The 19,769-nt window shown below is 41.4% G+C and overlaps 3 protein-coding genes across 5 annotated transcripts; 1 reads left to right on the top strand and 2 right to left on the bottom strand.

Moving 5' to 3' along the window:
* Nucleotides 1-1,331: 1,331 nt before the first annotated feature.
* On the bottom strand, nt 1,332-3,662 carry LOC129594048 (probable G-protein coupled receptor B0563.6). 2 transcript variants are annotated; one of them, XM_055490595.1, is made up of 5 exons: nt 3,466-3,662; nt 2,737-3,255; nt 2,520-2,651; nt 2,202-2,424; nt 1,332-2,135 (listed from the first exon to the last, which is right to left on the bottom strand). In XM_055490595.1, the coding sequence occupies exons 2-5, from the start codon at nt 3,024-3,026 to the stop codon at nt 1,485-1,487; spliced, it is 1,296 nt and encodes a 431-aa protein (XP_055346570.1). In that variant the 5' UTR covers nt 3,027-3,255; nt 3,466-3,662; the 3' UTR covers nt 1,332-1,484. The 2 variants fall into 2 exon arrangements, with proteins under 2 accessions (XP_055346570.1, XP_055346569.1); XM_055490594.1 differs by having other exon boundaries at nt 2,737-3,232.
* Nucleotides 3,663-7,046: 3,384 nt separating this feature from the next.
* Nucleotides 7,047-11,265, top strand: LOC129593982 (dnaJ homolog subfamily C member 5-like). Of its 2 annotated transcripts, none has more exons than XM_055490521.1 (8): nt 7,047-7,488; nt 7,805-7,936; nt 7,999-8,055; nt 8,188-8,266; nt 8,784-8,857; nt 9,701-9,835; nt 9,904-10,090; nt 10,808-11,265. In XM_055490521.1, exons 2-8 carry the CDS (start codon nt 7,823-7,825, stop codon nt 10,891-10,893), a joined length of 732 nt encoding a protein of 243 aa, XP_055346496.1. In that variant the 5' UTR covers nt 7,047-7,488; nt 7,805-7,822; the 3' UTR covers nt 10,894-11,265. The 2 variants fall into 2 exon arrangements, with proteins under 2 accessions (XP_055346496.1, XP_055346497.1); XM_055490522.1 differs by having other exon boundaries at nt 9,701-9,815; nt 9,887-10,090; nt 10,808-11,264.
* LOC129593985 (sodium-dependent serotonin transporter-like) lies at nt 11,123-19,604 on the bottom strand. Its single transcript, XM_055490525.1, has 19 exons — nt 19,433-19,604; nt 18,846-18,851; nt 18,711-18,734; nt 18,447-18,557; nt 17,561-17,598; nt 17,406-17,484; nt 15,741-15,834; nt 14,913-15,031; nt 14,333-14,443; nt 14,114-14,261; nt 13,502-13,626; nt 13,412-13,439; nt 13,245-13,329; nt 13,059-13,190; nt 12,943-12,970; nt 12,790-12,861; nt 12,622-12,722; nt 12,360-12,527; nt 11,123-11,408 (listed from the first exon to the last, which is right to left on the bottom strand). Exons 1-19 carry the CDS (start codon nt 19,602-19,604, stop codon nt 11,241-11,243), a joined length of 1,809 nt encoding a protein of 602 aa, XP_055346500.1. The 3' UTR covers nt 11,123-11,240.
* Between the last annotated feature and the right edge of the window lie 165 nt (nt 19,605-19,769).

Below are 19,769 nucleotides of genomic sequence, written 5' to 3'. Positions count from 1 at the left end.
AAGAAAAAAATGCTAAACCGGAAATGTTTGACTACGTTGGTCAGATACGTGTTTGTGCGCATGTACGTATTTAAAGTGCCGCAAATGTGCAAAATTTACAGTGCAGTTTTTGTCAACTGGATTGACGAGATTTTTAAATAACCATAAATCAACGTCGGTCTTGGGTTGAAATACAAATAAAGTACTGTTATAATTGGTACACTTAAAAAAGAATAAATTAACAACGCACAATGCGCGGAACATTCTCATGGCAAATATGGAAATCGCCTGCCATGGACATGACGGTGTCTCGCCGAACAAAATGACATTTTTTCTGCCTCACTGCTGCTCATTGGCAGTACCATCGCCCAGAATTAGCCATTGTTTATGAAATCCAAGTTTACAGAGTAGTTTACAGTTGTTAATCACCGTATTCTGTGAATACGGTGGTTAACAAATGTACGCGCCGCCGTTAATTGCAAAGCTAGTAACAGAAGCATAGAAAAACCGGTTTTTGTATCGTGGTTTTAGGGCAGGTAATACACTGTAATTATACAGATATTTGTGCGGCGAACAAAGCCATCGCGCGCATTACAGACTTGTACTTGCAGTACTTCCTGTACAGCTTAAGTCATATTGGGCGGTCTTTTACGATAACTCACGAGTCACGAGTGTGAGTTGAGTGTGCAAAAATGACCGGCATTGATTTATGGTAAGACTACTTACCCAACCTTAAAACGTCATTCTGTGCATTTTTAATCACTGTATACTGTATAGTGCGGCATTCTTCGCCGCCTGTAGGCATCCTGGTTTGCATGCTCGTGCGTAATTTACCGGTGTGTAAGACTAGTGCGACGAGGAAATGGCGATGGTCCGCGTAATTTGTGGTCACTGTCAATGACGTCGGTATAGTGGTGGCAGTATAGCATTATTAACCCATAATGGGAGATACAGCCGCTTTAATTGCTTTCGTTCTCAGCGTTAACACGTCTTGAGATTAAAAGAGGGAACTGATCTTTCGCGTGCTAATTGGAACTTAGAGAATTTAGATGCTTTGTGAGCAGGCGCAGTCATTTGTGAACGTACTGAACAAAGTCATATCCAACATCCATCAAACCAGAGCGATAAAAGAAGATATTGTGAAAATTCACTTCGTACAGCGAAGATTCACCTCGAAGATTCTGAACAACGTAATTTATTCAGGTAATTTAAGAATTATACATCCAGCACTATAGTGCCATAAGACGTATCATAAGACGAGAATCTCACATCTTCACTGTGCCACTTCACTTATGCATAATTAAATTATGTATTACGATTTATGTCGACAACATAAATCATGACCCACAAGCGTATCATCAATCCTGAGCATTCATTAATTTCTTAACTTAACCGATCACCGAATCGTTTCTGATGAGTTATGAGAGGTACGAAACATACAGCGCTAGCAGAATCAAACAGCAACTCCCCGAGCTGGCGAAAAAAAGCCCCAATCTCAGGTTTGTCTAAACTTTGAACTGCACATCTGCTGCATGCGCCACCGGGGTCATCGGGATCTCGCTGCATTGAACCTGGTCAATCAGGGAGACGTCGGTCGATGGGCTTCTCACCAACGCTTTACCGGCTCTTAGCTTTTGCTTGACAAAGTCTTCGGAAACGCTGCTCTGCTGGCTTATCGCTGGATGAGAATACCGAGCACCCCCAACTTTTCCCGACATCCGATATTTCCAACTAGCCGCCGATTCCGTGGCAACACTCCAGTGTTTTCTCGCCCATCCCAGGCAAGCGACGTGGCTACACATCTGCTGGAAGGATTCCCGGTATTGTTTGCTCACGATAAGGTATAAATAAAATCCGATGGAGTGGCCGCATTGGTGCAGCACCACACAAATCCGATCGGCAATCAGCCGCGATTGCGGCGTCAGACTGTACATCTTGACGTTGGTCGCCTCGATCAAGCAGTTGAGGACGAACGTAGGGAAGGTGAAGATGAGGTACAATGCGACATCGGTTAGTACGATCATGTTGCTGTTGTGCTGCCGGTTGGATTGCTGGGTGCGAATGTGGCCGACGGCGGAGCGGTGACGGCGCAGTGCAATGATGATCATGGTGTCGATGATGAAGAGGCTCGAGAAGTTCCCCACGACGACGGTCAACTGGAACACAAGTTCAGCATGAAGTAGCTAAATTGATACAACGGTAAGGGATAAGAGCAACCTTACCCCGGCGATATTCTCGATCTCGTTCCACCGTTTAATCCACGGTGGGAAGTCATTGTATGTATAGCGGATATATTCCAGAACGAAGCGCTCCATGGCAAAGATGACGGCTAGGAAAAACAGCGCCACGATTATGATGCGGGCCGTCCGTGGTCGGAGAAGCCATTTGACGCGGAGCGGTATAAGGACCGCTAGAAGACGCTCCAGGGAAAACGCAATCAGCACCCTGGAAAAATAATCACGAGCTGTATATTTCGGATTTGAACAGTATTTTAAAAAAAATTTAAAATTATGGAGAATTAAAAATAACAAGCTGCTGACCAATCACAATAGATCATGCTCCAGTGCTTCGCGAAGATAACATACGGATGCACGGCTCGACTGACCGCCACGTTGTACGGTCGCTGCAAAACTTGACTGGTCAGTGCATTGTATTTTGGCAGATTGGACCACCTGTTAAAGAAACTCCGTAAACAAATTGTACCACAACTGCAAAGAATAATTATGAATGTACTCTGCGCAAGTAAGATAACCTTACGAAAAAACAATGTCCGCTATGGCCATGGCCATCATGTAGCAGTTGGTGGTGCATTTTTTCTTGTAGCCGATCAGGACAATCAAATTCAAAATATTGCCAATCGTGCACACCGTCAGCAGAATGGGATAACAGACGACGTATAATAGAACAGCGCTGTCTTTGGCGTGTTGATTGGACCCCGGCGCGTATTCCCACCAGGTGACGGCATGGTCGCCATTGGCCGCTGAGGCGTTGTAGGCACCCGGTAACGATGCACCCGTTATGGTGGTCGACGTGGAATTATCATACATAATCGCTAACAACAGCTTAATTTCTGGTTTCCAGACTGCGGCGCTTTGTCTTTTCACAGAAATGAAAATTTAATTAAGGATGTCTCGTTAGCGTTGGAACAATGGAGTGCGTAAGTTGTTGAGCAAGTTCGAGCGGTCGTTTGGTGAGTGGAACCTTCTGGCTACGCCCTCGTTAGCGTTTATGAAAATCGAATTCTTCCACCTAGCTGCCTAGCAGCATAACAATCGTCTGCGACAAGTGAACATTTGTAATGTGTGTGTTGTTTTAACTGGTTTACGTTGGCGGCTAAAAAAACGCAATTTACTGCCACCACGCCTTATTGAAAATTCTGCTAAAAAACACTTAGAATACAGCTACAAGTACACACATCCTTCCAAATAGTTAAGAAAACTATAAGAACAATATCCATTATATTGCTGGAGAACTGTGGTAACTAACCTCAAACGATGACCTAGGGCAGAGCTGGTTGCTGGATAATGTAGGTCGTTGCAGAACTTCCGAACTACAGCTTAATATTGTAAAGATACGTCAGCCGGAATGCATAAACGTTATTTACTGACACAATCATACAGATAAAACCGTAAATGGTTTGCAATTGTCAGGATGACAGCGTATTCACCGAAAACCATAGTGAATTTTAATAATGCAGTCAGGTAGCAAGACAGCTTAATGAATCTCGGTAAGACATGTTAGGTTAGGTTTGTTCTATAAACCAGTTTATCTCTTGAAAACTGATAAAATGGCCTTCAGCCAGCAAAACACAAGAGTACTCAGTACCACATCCTCGGCGTTATTTTCTCGTACAAGTTGTTTCCTACTCTTCTCACTGCTGCGCACTTTAATCATTATACGAGTATATGAATTGTTTTCTCTTTCTTGCAGCCGCCAATTATTTAAATCTGCTTCAAGCCATAGGAGCCTTCCAGCGGTCAAGACTTAAATTAGCCTTACACTGAATGCTTATTAAGTAGAGCATTTGAGCGATGAGCTTTAGTAAAGTGAATACTAGTGATGTGCTACTACAGCTTCCTGCTACCTTACTTACTATTTACTAATATTCCAAAACTTTTACTTACTATTACTTACTATCAAACCCAAAATTTTTGAAATACTTACTATTACTTACTATTCCCATTTTTCCCAACCAATTACTTATACTAAACAAACTTGTTTAATTTTTAACTCAATGTTTGGGACGCTTATGCATTTCATGAAAATACACTGTATTTATGCGAATCTGTGTTTGTACTGTATTTACGTTAATATTTATGCGATCTGTAAAGGCAAAATCTAGCACAACAACTGTGCTGCAAACTGCACAATCGGCTTGCCAGGCTGCTGCTGCACTGCAGTGTTTAAAGTTTCTATTATTATACGTAACGTAACCGCAGGTTCGGGTTGGCGGTACATTGCGTTTACGTGAACAGCGATACCACCGTCTGTTAAGGCACCAACTTCAGTATGCAACGCCGTTATTTATGAACCTGCCCAGTACAGCAACGAGTTTTTCATCTGGTTATTCGCTAAAATTCGATTAGTAAATGAATTAGTAAATAACTTTTATTTAGCGAAAGCCGAATCTTACTATTTACTTACTATTTACTATTGTAGCTGAATATTTACTTACTTTTACTAATTTTGCCATAAAACTTTACTGTTTACTACACATTTAATTTTAGGGAAGCTTTTACTAATTAAATAGCATTTATTTAGTTTAATTTAGTAGCACATCACTAGTGAATACTCCCTTTAATTCATACCTACGTTAAATGTAAACGTACAGCAAAAACGCAATAGTCACTTTGTACATTCTGCATTAATAATGGCATACGAGCTCGTCCTCGTATCGTTGATGAAAAAAAATAACTGACGCATTTCTGGCTACTAAAAAGCGCTTCTTCCGTTTGTCATAGGCTTACATAAACATCTTGCAGTTACTTATACTACAGACACCAGAGACATGGTATTCTTTGCGTTGTTTCACATTAGAAAACTTGATAATGTTTTTATCAGTTCTGTATTTTCTGTTGCGATACTTCGGTATTTCGACGGTTTTCGTCGAATCGAGGTGTGCGCGTTCTCTTCTCCCAGCTGTTCCGCGATGTACAAACCTAATCAAACATAACAGCAATTACAAGTAGCACTTGTACGTGATAGTTCTACACAGTCGGCATTCCGCAGAATGAAGCGGGAAATTTTCAACACGAAATCGAATACATGCTAATTATTGTTTTCATACAAACTCGTTATACACGAAAGACTAGGCGGACCGTGCTGCTTAACATCCATGTATGATGTATCCTTGTCAAAATTCGAAACAATCTGCAGCATCCAGTTGCCGAAGATCCATCCTATGATCAATCGTATCCCTTCACTGGAGATTGTCGTCCGTCGGGTAACTGCTGCACGTTTTTAATCCACACACCGCGGATGTTCCGGAAACATTGCGCGCGGCCGTTACTGCCATACTGGGCATCAGCATGTGCAAACTTGGCGGTAGGGGACACGTGCGGAATATCCGGAGTACTAACGGAATTCTTCAGTGAACGTGGCCGTTTGCGCGATGCTGGCAACCTTACCGTCCAGCAAAAATGAATTCGAAATTAGTGCTAAATTGCTAACACACAACAGAAGTACACCAATTTTTTTGAATATGTACCACATTTTTTTATTATATAAATTGTACCATACCAAGTACTTATACCACGCTAATTGACTTCATAACGAAGTGAACGAACTGATAAGCTATTTCGAGTGTGATACCATACTGTAACAAAATCAAATTTTAACCTGTATGCTATACTTAAGACTTAAGTATGCATCGTTTTTCCACCAACTCCGAACTAAATTCACATTTTACACTGTCCAGTGTCCGACCATTTCACTGCAACACAACATCAACGTGCGTCTGCTCAAGTTAATAAATTAAATGATTGTAAATTTTAAATATATATATTTACTTCCGTTATGGTTCGGTAAAATTAACAGAAGTCAGAACTGCAACTAAAACTTCTTCGTCATGCTGACCACACTCACCACAGTGCGAAGTGAGGCGACTTCCGGAAACTTGATGGAATGCTGTAAACGAATCCGTTCGGCATTCAAATTGCGCCATTGTCGAAATCAACCAAAAAAAGTCGTAGCCGTTGATGTCCTGCACATAACCCAGTTCCCGCTGGCCGTTTTCGCGCTGCACCAGCAGCATGCGTCCGTAGTCAATGGAAACACGGTGTTGGTGCCGAGCGAAATGGAGCTGATCGCGCGCGAGCTCACGGAAACAGCGCAATATCCCGCACACAGCAATGCGAGGAAAGATTAGAGTGCGATAAACGTGTAATTATTCGTTTAAACCGAGTACTTCATCCAGGTTTCGATGGAATATGTGACATATTATTATTATATGTCACTTATGTCACTATGATCAAATAAGCAGTGGTGTGGACCGTTCCGTGCTCCCAGTGATGCAGCCTAGACGCACCATGCAGAATAACAAGCTAAGCGCGGCAGGAGCATCTCAAAGTATATTCAGCAATCTGTTAGTAACTAGTAACTACTATGAAAGCGTGGGAGAAAGAAAAACGAAAGATGAGATCTAAGGCTCAAAACTGAGAAAAGAAAGAAAGTACAACAGTCGTGCAACGTCTGCCACTGCAAGTGCTGGCCATAGTGGCGTCACCGCACGAGACTGCCAGAAAAGGGGCGGAAGTCACAGAGACGTTTGGGAAATTTCGTTACAGAACGACCGGAGTGCTCCCAAACTGAAGCAAAAATTCTTGTAATTACTGTAAATTAAAAATAAATACTTACAAAAACATTCTTATAGAGTATAAAAATACTGGAAGTATGGGAACAGGTGCGACCGGAAGACCCCTGCACACCGTGCTAGGCGCGTTAATGATGCCAAGCGTTCAGCAGCCTGCTGCAAATAAATTTCCGTAGCGGCCATACGGAGGCGGGTGTCGGCCAGCTTCCGGCTGTGCATTGGCTTTCGCCTTTTCCTCTCTTCTCTGTGTGCCAACTGTACACTGTAGTCACGTAGTGACTGTACAGAGATCATCGATCTGATCCCGTTTTTCATCCCCAGTTTCTACTTTCTCTCGCCTATTTTGAACTCTCCCCGCGTGCACAGCGTTTTTCTGCGGATAATTCTCATTTGTGTGATATCCTGCAGTTGGTCGTATCACGTTTGCACGGTTGCGTAATTGCCTGCAGGCTGGGAACCTGTGCAAAGTGGCTGCAGCAGCCTGGCACAAGTTGTGATAAGGATCATAAGGTGCTTCTGCAGTTTTCAGTGGGATTTCGTCTGACTGCCGCAGTTCTTCAATTTTTCTGTTATCTTATCTTTTTGCCTACTGCGCCAGTTGTTTTGGTTTTGAACTGTACAATATTTTGCATTTATTGGAGTATTAGAAAAGGCTGGAGACGTCGCAGTTAGATCTTGACTGGGTTCCCTGTTGACAGGTGAAAAATTGTAGAACTTCTTCGGAAACTCAGATAATTTTGCTTTTTTCGATTCTTAATTATTGAAATACTTTAATAATTTATTCTTTGATTTTTTTCCATTGATGACATCCGTTTCTGGTGCTGTGGTTGTGTCAGGGCATGCACGGAAGGTTGACGAAGTGCGAAATATTCTTTAAAATGTCAGCAGTTAGTTGCAGTATTTAGTGTTTTCCACTGCGAATGACTGCGAGTGTTTTCACTGCATCCCACGAGTGATTAGTTTCGGTACTGGTTTCGCAGCGTTGATAATAATGATAATCTGTGCTGTCCTTAGTCCGGAGCGCCGTGAAGGATGGACGCGGAGATCGGGGGACGGAAATTATCGGCGACGGGGCAGTCGCTGTACCAGCAGCTGGGTCTGGAGAAGGGTGCAGGAGCGGACGATATCAAGCGCGCCTATCGACGCGTGGGTGCATCATGAACGCTGTACACGGTGGTTTTGATACGTGATTTCGGAATTCCTTGCAGCTGGCCTTGAAGTACCATCCGGATAAGAATCCCAACGATCCCATCGCCGCCGATCGGGTACGTTGCGTAGTGCTCTGGGATAGTACGATATCAGTCATTAGTGAGCATGAATTGACCAAATGTATGGAACGGTGCGAAATGCGAATGGCCCGGTGCTGTTGGACTGATCACGGGATTGGTGTTGGGCAGATTCGCGATGTTAATTACGCCAATTCCGTGCTGAGCGATCCGACCAAACGGGAAATCTATGATGCGTATGGATCGGTTGGTAAGTGGCTCATTTTTTTCCCTTATTTTTTATGCGTTGTAATTTAAACTGGTACAGACAGTGAATTGACAAATGGCACAACATAAATTTTGCAAATTTTTATATAGATCATTACGGGTATTTGTAGCTTTTCTTTACTTTGCTTACTGATTTTTGCTTGACACGATTTAGCGTTGTTTGCTTGTTTACATTTTTTTGAAATATTTCTGATAAATTGTTTACAACTGCTTTTCTCAAGGATAAATGTGGAAGTATCAGAAAAGTGACATATTTAATTCTAATTGGTTTGATTTTTGAGTTGCAGTCTGTGCTGGTTGTGCAAGTGCATGTGCAATTTTGAGCTGTAATTTTTATGGAATTATTTGCACTATTGTAGCCATCATTTGAACAGTAAGCGTTAAAATTTTTGTTATTCGATTTCGTGTTGAAAATTTCCCGCTTCATTCTGCGGAATGCCGACTGTGTAGAACTATCACGTACAAGTGCTACTTGTAATTGCTGTTATGTTTGTCATTAGGTTTGTACATCGCGGAACAGCTGGGAGAAGAGAACGCGCACACCTATTTCCTCCTGCAGAACAAGTGGTGCAAAGTATGGTCTAGAACACGCTTTGGCTTCTTTCATTTCCTTCCGTTGCGCTTGCACAGATTAATTTGGACATTTTTCTTTTTCGTTGAAGGATTTTATTCGTATATATTTCTTGTTTGTATTGTCAGAAGGCCACAGGGGATTCGAATGTTAATATTTTAACGCACTGCATGTCTAATTTATATTAAACATGATTTAGTAATAGTATGGAAGGAAGTTCAGCTTTTGCGTCATTTGCAAAATAATTAGTATTGAAGTTGGCTTCTCTTCCAGTTATTCTATCAAATTTTCACTTTGTTACCAGCAAATTTTTAAAATTATTGGTTGCTAGCTGCCATTTAAACTGATTTTGTGCAGTGTGATGATTAAATAGTACTGCACAGAAACGAAAAATTCCCTAATTGTAGGTGTTTTTCGTACTTACTATTTGAACGCTGAATATGTCAGGACTTTACACTGTATGGGTAGATAAATACTAATTTTCTGATTAGAGTATGTATTTGGCGCTTTTAATAATGCAGTTCGAAAATTTGGCGACTTTTTACTCATTTGTAAATCACGCTTTTTTTATACTCTACTAAAGGTTTACTAAATACGGAACATCAAGCTCACGCTTTTTTTCAAAAGAAATGCTGTAATGACAATAATGCTTCGAATCAACTGGTAATCGTACAGAATGTACTTGAACATGAACGTTGGTTGTTGATTATCGATAAATATTTTTGTTTAATGTTATACGGATAAGTGAATCTGTAATTATTATACCGATGCTGTACGGAATTCGTGTTGTATGTGCTGTTCCATTTATTTTCGGTTGCATGATCAGTGCCGTGTACGATTTCGTAGGCGTTATTCATATTTTGTGGAGTGATTACCGGGTGCTATTTCGGATGCTGCTGCTGCTGTTGCTGTTGTAATTTTTGTTTCGGCAAATATAAGCCCCGCCACAAAATGGACGAAGGTGAATACGGCTTCCTACGTGTGAGCATCACGTTTGACTCTCTTTTCTCACTGTGCTGTCCTTGCAATCAGACTATCCCGTGCCGCAGGAGGAATTCGCCGGCGACGCGACGTCCCCCACGGGGGGCGACGGCTACTCGCCCATGACGGAGCAGCCGTGGACCAGCTCCACCGGCGGCGGCAGCCAGTTCCCGCCCAGTGATCAGCAGTGGCGGACGGAGGGGTATGCGGGACAGGGCGGACGCGATCAGGTGCGGGGCGCGGCCATTCCGCTGGGTACGTGCAGGGAAAAATGCAGCTGCTCGTAGATAGTATACCGTAATAACAAAATTTGTAAATACACGATAGGAAACGAACTGCTGGGAAAGCATTGTCGGTTGTTTGTATTTTTTAAAGAAAAATATGTATCAAGAAAAATTATTTTTCAAAATATATTTTCACAAAAAGATACAAATATCGTTTACTCTGTGAATAGTAAAAAATAACGTTTTTTTTTCATGTTTATCAGTTATCGAATTGAGGCAGAATATTTTATAGTGCTGCACATTAGTAGAAATGATGAATAACGCCTGGACCTCTCGCCACTGTACTACAAAATATGTGGTTTTATGCAACGAAATTGCCATGCTTTCTGGCCTTTAATGTAGGCTCGGTAGTCGACAGTGGTAAAAAGCTCTCTATTGTTAGAAATATATTATTCTCTCTATTAGCAGGAATAGTACTCTGTAGGAGTACTTTTTAAATATTCCTCAAATGCAGATGATGTATTTCATACCTTGTTGAATTGCCTTGATATGCAGTCGCAAATTTTCTGATTTTTGGACAGGCCGTCGCCGAAGCCATGACTTTCGGGGTTTTCAGTAATTCTGACTCATTTTTTTGTATTAAATTTTGAATCGTTGTGATTAGTGTCTACCGGCCTCGATTTTTTTTTGTAATGTAGATGGGTCTTTCCCAGATAAATCGTTATTGAAGAGCTTTGTGTATTAATAGGACCAGGGGACGCCAACGAGCGCACGGGACTAACCAGCGGATCCAGCGCCGGCCGCGTCCGCTACACGGACATCCAGGAGACTTGAGAGTCCGACACTCCCTTCCCTAACCAAATCGGCAACTTCTCATTCCAAAAATCTTCGATATGTGCAGCCTCGTACGGTGTTGGTGTAATTGTCTGCGTTTTGGTGTAATCTGATCTGTCCAGTCCGGTGACTGCTTTGATTGATTAATCTCGGGGTGTATGGTTTTAATTAATTTAATCTGTTTTTGGTGCTTGACGACGGAGAGGGTTGTGCGCGTCTGTGTTGGGTCTCTTGACTAGTCAGTTTTATTAAGGATTTGTTTATACTGTGTAGTCTAATTAAAAGTGCCGCGCAGAGCAATCACATTCGTCGAACGAATACAAATGCGGATGAGAACACAGGGGTGGCTAGTCGAAGGTGGAGCTGGTGGTGGTGGTGGTGGGCGGGGACATGGTGAAGGTGGGGAAGGTGATGACCGGGGGGTGCTCCGTGTCGAGGTGTTTGCCGTTGTTCAGGGCCACCGTCTCGCTGGGCTCCGCGGTGAACTCTTCCGGTCGGATCAGCTTGTGAAATTTCTGCAATTTATTTACGCTTAAATAATACGGATTTCTGTATTACAAATCAAATAAAATTTAACAGCTGGCAACAGAAGTACTTAGTCATCCGGTTCAAAAGTGCAAACGCGGGCACGTTACTTCACAGTAAAAATTTCAATAATTACGTGCGAGTTTCTATAATTTGATTAGAAAATAAGTTTTACATGGATTTTAGTGCTGAAAAGTGTACAAGCACAAGATTACTTTAGTACTTCTATACGAATGTTCTCCCTTTGCACAGAAATTACTTTCTTGCACCAAATTTAATTACTGTTTATTAATTTTCGCCAGTTTTTTCTGCCTTACAATTCTGCTGTCATTAATTCTTTATTATTTATACAAAACGTTTGTGTTGCTCCTTTCACGCCCCAGCCGCATCCTGTGATCGACGATAATAATATTCACTTTGCACTTTTTAAATAAGATTAAGAATGGAGCTTTTTTGAATATCACTGATTATGCTCGCTAATATACGAGCGCTCGCTCGCTGATTATCGCTCGTAGTATCGTAATTTAATGGAATTATTCGATGCAGTTTGGTGTGCTAATACTGTGTAATGAAATCATAAAATAAATAAAAAGATTTATTAGACAATAGCTATATAGCTATTGTCTAATAAATCTTTTGAAGTACAAACCCGCGTTTGTACTTCATACCATTTTGATATATCAAAATGGTATGAAGTACAAACGCGGGTATACATACTACTTTACCGTTAAAATCTTTAACATCGAAAAAGTAACCAAAATCTCTGTCCTTATTTAATTTGAAATTTAAATCCGACGTTTCCTTAGAGTGCTGTTTCGTAATGACAGCATTCGCAGACTTATCAGCCACTGTACTACAAATTATTATTTTACTTTACGTAGAAAGAACCTATCATTCTGCTTTTGTCCTCTAAAATAAATATTAAATGTAAGGTAACTTACACTGAGAAGTGTCCCTTTTCTCGTGAGCAACGCGATGATAATGTAGCCGGGAATGCAGAGGATGGACGAGAAGGTCAGCACCCATCCCAACGCCACCGACCACTCGGGGAACACATAGCTGCCCAGGGTCAACGGCGTGTAGTTGGTCAGGGTCAAAATGAAGATTGCCTGCAGTTAAACAATATTACCCCATCGATTCTGTCATTGTATTTATCAAATTAGCCGTCACTGATTAGAGTTTGTAATATCATTGAATTTATACCAATATGAAAACAGGACTAATACATGTCCAACATATAATCCAAAATAATCCCGGTTTGTGGCCCAACATTAGGTTAACATCATGTGATATCCGCGATATACCTGCACGAAAGCATAAAAAATTCCAGTTAGGTAAAAACATAACGAAGCGGAAAATTTTTAAATTTACCATAAAACCAGCAAAACGCCGCTGCTTCCACAAATACAATGAACAGAATTGCGATTGTCGGTCCGAAAAAGTCTGAAAAAACAACAAAAATAGATGCTATATTATAATGTTCATCTGTTCGGTATTTTGTTGCGTCTTGTACGGTGTACTTACCTAATAGCGTAATGACGTACTGTCCACCCTAAACATGCAAAAAATGTTGTTATTTTTAGCGAATTTTTTATGGACAGTTTTCAATAATTTTCCAATTAGTAGGCAGACTTTCGTACATAAGTAGTGGTTGGTAATGAGCCCAAGAAACAATACAAACAGATTCCTAAGCAGAAAAGTTTTCGATGTTTGCCAAAAGGTACGGGGAATTCATCGGATATTGCCGTTAAAATGGCTTCCAGTCCACCAAACTGGAAAGTGTAAACACTGTATTTCCGAGCAAAAAGCGAATTGATGACCTTTACCGTGCTATCCAATCCCAGCGAGGCCAGCATGATAAAAAAGATAACACTCCAGAACTGAGCACCCGGCATCGTTGCGATGGCGGTCCTGTTAGAAAACGCATCATATGACCTTGAAGGCATATAATTATACTCCTTTAAATAGCTGCACTGTCGGTATACAGACTTACGGATACGCAACGAAAACCAATCCCGGACCTAATTTGACAGACCAGTCAGTGATACATACAGAAACGTGTCAAGCATGTTGTGTACTGTACCATCGGACACGACGTCCTTAACCTCTTTGCCGGTTACGTGCGACAAATAACCTAGAACACTGAACACCACCAGTCCACTGAGGAAGCTGGCGAAGAAATTGATGAAGCTCGTCAAGAGGGCATCCCTACAAACACCCCAACAGACAGTGTGACAAGGTAAATTAGGTTGGTGAGCCCAGTACACGATCCTTATGGATGCGGTAAAGGTCATGACATTGAGTGTCACGTCTGTGCCTTTTGTAGAATTAAGAAGATTCCATCGGTATCGATCGAATATACAGAACGAGTACTCCGAGGTGTATCGCATTCCGGACGCGTACATCATACTGATTCGCGTACTGGACACCAGAGAGAGGGTGTCTTCATCTGGCTTCCACATTCGAAAGTTTGCTAATTTTTCATTAATCCCATGTGCAGATTTGTATAAGAGCAATATACAGAGTATATCGCGTGTGTATTCAAAAATTTTTTGAGAAGTTGTCATGTGGAAGTGGAACAAACAATGCGGAGAATACCGTGACTGGTGTCCGGTATGTGAATCAATATACAGGACACGTCCGAAATGCGAAAAACATCGAAGTACCGATCGAGTAAAGGGTATGCGAGCATTACCGGTAGAAGTTGTTGTGGAAGGGATTGTACGAGGCCAGCGCCATCAGCACGCCGAAGCCGGGACCTAGGGAGAAGAAAACTTGGGCCGCCGCGTCCGACCACACCTCACCGGCCAGTAAACGACTCCATTCGGGTTCCAGGAAATATTCTGTAAGACAACGGCATCCGTATTAGCTGTTGTGCTTTTTGTGTTAGAGAGAGAGAAAGTACGGATCGTACTGAGGCCGTCGTGGGATCCATCCAGGGTCAGTCCGCGGATCAGCAGGATGAATAACACAACAAAAGGCGATAGGGCCGTCACCCATACGGCCTTCCCCGAACTCTTTGGTCCTGGAAAAGCAGAGAAAGATGTCTATTCAAGGAGATTTTGGTAAGTATAAAAATTAACTGATCAAAATCTGAAACCCGCCGTTATTAGCAATTTGCTACTGGCACAGTCAAGTTTGGATTGGTCTAAGGCGTATATTTGACTGCCACTGCACTATGAAATCTATAATTTATATGGATGAAGGCTGCATGCATTCTGCCTTTATGGATGATTCGATACTCGATACTGTCGGCAAATAAGTTGATGTTGTAAATGGTCCGATTCGTCGGATCATGTGCATCCGTTACCAAAACATTTAAAGAAGTTTCTCTTCATTGGTCACGTGACCAATGAATAATAACAGCATAAAGATTTTCAAACGAACAAAGAGCTAAACCATCAAATTAGCTGCTCTCGCTGATCACCGACAATATTGGAGGTGCCACTGTCTGCGAACGGATTTCACAGGTCGATAAAGAAATTTGCAGTTACCTTTCCAGAGTGCAAAATACACCATTATGAACACCACCACCAGTCCACAGACGAACTGCCATCGTGGCGGACCCAGGTCGTGGATGCCATCGGATTTGTGAATTTCCAGCACTTGCCGACTGCAAAATCAAACAAATTACAGATAGGCTGAGATAGCTAAAGGAAAAGCCTACGGAAATCGGGAAATCATGTTATATGTTGCACCGTTTAAAAAATTTATTCTGGGCGAAATAGTGCTTAAACGGCAACGGCTAACACGTTTTGAAAACGTGTCTATGATGCCGGTAAACTTTTTTATTCGATGGTTGGACGAAATTTTCCATATGCGTAGTTATGTAAAATCGCAGGAGCTGGCAAAACTGTTTATGTTACGGTAGCGCGAGTCCGTCTTGACACGTTGATTGATGGGCATGTTATTACGACACCGAGCGACAATGCCGATCAGCGCACCAGTCTTTCACTCTCTCCCTCTGCTCTCATACACACAAAATGGCTGACATTCCAACGCTCGGTCTGGCAGCGCAGCCAATCATGCGTGACAGGCTGCGTCTGATAAGAGCCTACACACACGCGCTATACACACCAAATACGCTTTTTTACGCAGCTCCCATAACCAACGCGTTTAAACTTGAAAGAAACAATTTTCGCTGCCCGCAGAAAAGTCGTTCATATTTAATGAGAAACACGAGGAAGACATTAAACGTAAGACGATGATCATTTGCACGCCCATATGTCATGTATGGATTGTCGCTGCACTGGGATGAGCGGAAATCGCGAGTCAAGTGGAAATGAGCGATTAGAGTAGTGCGCCGGGTCAGGAAGACTTACAAGTAATATTCCTCCGCGGGTGAGATGCGCGACGAATCATTGGCACTGCTGGCGTTCTGACTGCAGTTGGCAGTGTTCCATGTGTGATTGCAATCTGTAAAATGTCACACGTTCAGCGGCATAACATCCATAATTCGGTTGTCATACTGGCGTGGCGTAGGGCGAACATCACAATTTCATACGTTTCACATTTTTAGCTTCAAATCAAATCATGTCAAATTCTAACCGGCCTTCAGTGATTTGAAACGGTTTGAAGCGCAAAGTTTAAAAACTGCAGGTCGATCAAATTAAATGCCGAATCAACAGAAACAAAATACAATAAAAATAGCTTTTGACAAGAGCGATGCTTTTACAACAGTAACTATTAACACTTCGCCATTTTTCGCATTCCGGACATTTTGACAATATGGATTCGCGTACCGGGCGGAGGACACCAGGTACACAGTATTCTTCGCGAATTGTTCCGCATTACAAAAGCTTTTCGAAACTGATTAAGTAATAGTAAGCGTCTACACAAGCTCATATACGAATTTATATTAAGAAATCATTAAGTTTTCTAACGTGAAACAACGCAGAGAATACTGTCTTCTAGTGTCCAGTATGCGAATCTATTGTAAAAATGTCCGAAATGCAAAAATCTTAGAAGTATTTTTTAATGATTTCGTTTTCCTGTCAGAGAATAAAATCATTTAAAAATCGTTTTTCTAAATTTCGGATCTAATTTCACATCATTTCAAAAGGGACCAAAAGCTTGCGGGCGTAGCCGGAATTTCTAATGAAGATTAAGCAGACCCGACTAAACCGGCGCATTCGAAGCCGATTAGACGCCCTTTATCACAAAGAAACTACCGGGGCGCACACACTTCGCGGAATGGGTTAAGTGTGGCGGCGCAGTCAGGTGGGAAAAGTCCGGTGAAAGTTACAGTACAGACCGGTGTTTAGCTGCGATGGGAGAGCGTAACCTGGAACGCGCGCAGGGCTCACCCGGGAATAATTTCCTGGATAAGATACCTGCGGCCCGACGGTTAAACGGGCCGTGCAGCGGATTCCCAGGAGGAATCAGCCGAGGAGGGCTTCAAAAGATTACAAACGCTTCCGCCGCTGTATGACACCGGCCTGTTCGGAGCGTGGCCAAACTAACTAATTGTCAAACATACACGCGCGAGACTCCCGATGTTGTGGAAGGTTATTAGGTTTCCAAAACGATAATGTGCCTCGATGGTAAGTAAATTGCGACAGGTTTATATGTCGTACGGGATATGCAAGCCTCCGCTTGATTAATTTCGAATATACTCTATCTTATGTACAATGTACATCAGCGGAAAAAAAGTGAAATATTGATTGATCTTTGTTCTTGGTAGGGATGTCCATACAGTTTTTAAAACAATATAAAATACATACAACTTGTTACAAGTATATACATATACTCGTATTATAGCAATCTCATACACACCGAAAACGGCGGATTAACAATGAGAGTGATAGTGAACAGTTAAGAAGCAGCGAACGATCCAAAAATAGTTATTGTGCAATACGGTATGCGGTAGTTACGATCGAGTAGCGTGTTCCTGTATACTGTACACGTCGCCATATCGCCACCATTCATGTTTAATCGATTGATTAGCTACTACAAGTATGTTTATATGTGGGTAATTTTTCACTTACGTGCCCATGGTAATTCCGCTTGAAAAGAGGCCACAATATAATATATTGCCGTGGAAATAATTGTATTATAATAAAAACTCTGCAATCACAGGATAATAAGTACGCCGACATCGTGATTACATGATGGTCGAAACACGAAGCGCAAGGGATTGTACCATATACGATGCGATCACACAAATCCCAAATCCCACACCTGTGTACATAAAAAAACGTTTACAATAGTATCATTTTATAATAAAAATTAAGTACTTTGTCCGCACACTATCGCAACGAAAGTCTGTGCCACAGTAATTAAAAACTTTTTAAAAAAACGCTATGACTCCAGAAACCAGAAAGTATGTACCAGCTCTATTTAGTAATTTTCTTTAGTCGAAATCTGTAAACGATCGGGTTCCATCCAGATTTATTTTCATGTATTTAATTGTATACTTTAACTAATTAACACCAAACTAATTCAGTTTGCATACCGAACATCTGTTAGCATTTATAAATAGTAATACAATTAAATAAAATAAACAGTATAAGGATTTATGTACTAATCTTACATTTAGTAATCTAATGAACTACGGAAAATAGCTAGTTATTATTTTGATGATGAAACATTTACGGACCAAGCAAGGCATCAGCCACATAAGTATCGTGCGTTTTCGAGAATGATAAAGAAATCGGCCTTTATACACATATGTTAGAAACTTAGAAGCTGCTGTAAACAGATTTGTTAGATACAAGTATGGTTAATCGCATTTTGCTGACAGTTACATAATTATTGCATAATAAATGACAGAGTGTACAGTGTACACTGCTGCTGCTTCAACTTTCTTCCAAAAATGTGCAACTGAGAAAATGTTTTGAATCTTGTAATAGCCCATCAATGTATTTAACTGAAGCTCGTATTTATGTTGCAATGTAAATTATATCACGAAAATTAAAAGTAAGTGCTAACTGCGCCTAAAGAGATAATAACCACCCAAGTTGGTTGTAAATTGTAATTGTAACAATTAAAGTGTTTTTTTTTCTTGAGCATTTTTTGGCCATTGGTACCTTTGAATAGCGGACATATGTACCGCCAAATGCTGATACATCCCGACCGGTAATATTGTCCCAGCGCCAATTCCAAATAAAACAATGGCATCCCGCCCAGGATCAGCATCACTGCGGCACAGAGACAGAGGATACATACACGCTGAACAGCTTTTATTTATCGCAGCTCAATGCGATCAATGGGTTTTTAATCCAGTAAAAGGACAGGAAACCGGAAGTGGAAAAAGTCATTGGTTTATATATATACGTGGTCGGGCAACTTACCGGTGTAGGGAATGAGAAAGGCGCCTGCAGTGGACGTTCGTGCCAGCGGAGAGAGGCACAAAACAACAGGAAGTTAGCGTAACGGTCAGCATGCTTTAATTTGATGATGGAAAAAGCTCCAGCATTTATACGTACCTCCTCCTGCAATTCCAACAAAGTTTGTATCCATACAGTACAGAATTACGTACTTTTCGGGTGGAAAGGAAAACAATTTACTTTTTACAAGCACAATAACAGTCAACAGGAACCTGTGACCATGCAAAGTGTTCGTTTAACAATTAAAGACTTTTACAATCTTACATTTAAATAGATTCATAATATTAAGGAAACTTTTGTATTTTAATATTCTTATTAATTTTAGTATGTAGTTTGGAGTGCCGAGTACGCATCGTAATGCGCATTTTACCGTATGATATGGACAAGTTAATTAACCAATAATTATACAATGAACACCAGGAATAAAACAGTAAATGGATGCAATATTTTGTGAAGATATTTTTTGTACGTATAAATTTTAAAGAAAACACTATGGCAATACAGATACTTATCTGTACAGCATACTGAAATAAAATAACAGCTGTATGTAATTGTTATATTAAGCAGTCATGGAACTGAATTGCGGTAAGTTTATATATTAATTACTATGAACAGTTGGACAAAATAATCTTGCCAAAATTAACGGCCACCTTTTTTAACGCGAACAAGTAGTAAAACAAACTAACCATTCTTGTAGCAGACATAGGGAAACCTCCAGACATTCCCCAGATCTACACAGAATCCAATAATGGACAGGAGGAATTCAATCTTCCGATCCCATGTATCGCGGTTAGCCGCATGGGCCGGCAGATGGGCACCGGAAACTGTGGATGCCGAGACCAACGTTAACGCCGACATTCTCGTGCACACTGACTAACATCACAACCGGCGACGCGTACCCTTACTAATCACAACCATCAACGCGCCAACACAAAACACGAAACCCTTGTATTGTAATCGACGCTAATTACGGCATATTATAATCCCTTACCGGCGACCGCATCCGTCATACTGAAAGCCGCT

This window comes from Paramacrobiotus metropolitanus, unplaced genomic scaffold (assembly GCF_019649055.1).
Source record: "Paramacrobiotus metropolitanus isolate TYO unplaced genomic scaffold, Prichtersi_v1.0 Parri_scaffold0000065, whole genome shotgun sequence".
Lineage (NCBI taxonomy): Eukaryota > Metazoa > Tardigrada > Eutardigrada > Parachela > Macrobiotidae > Paramacrobiotus > Paramacrobiotus metropolitanus.
This window is presented reverse-complemented; position numbering and strand designations above follow the sequence as displayed.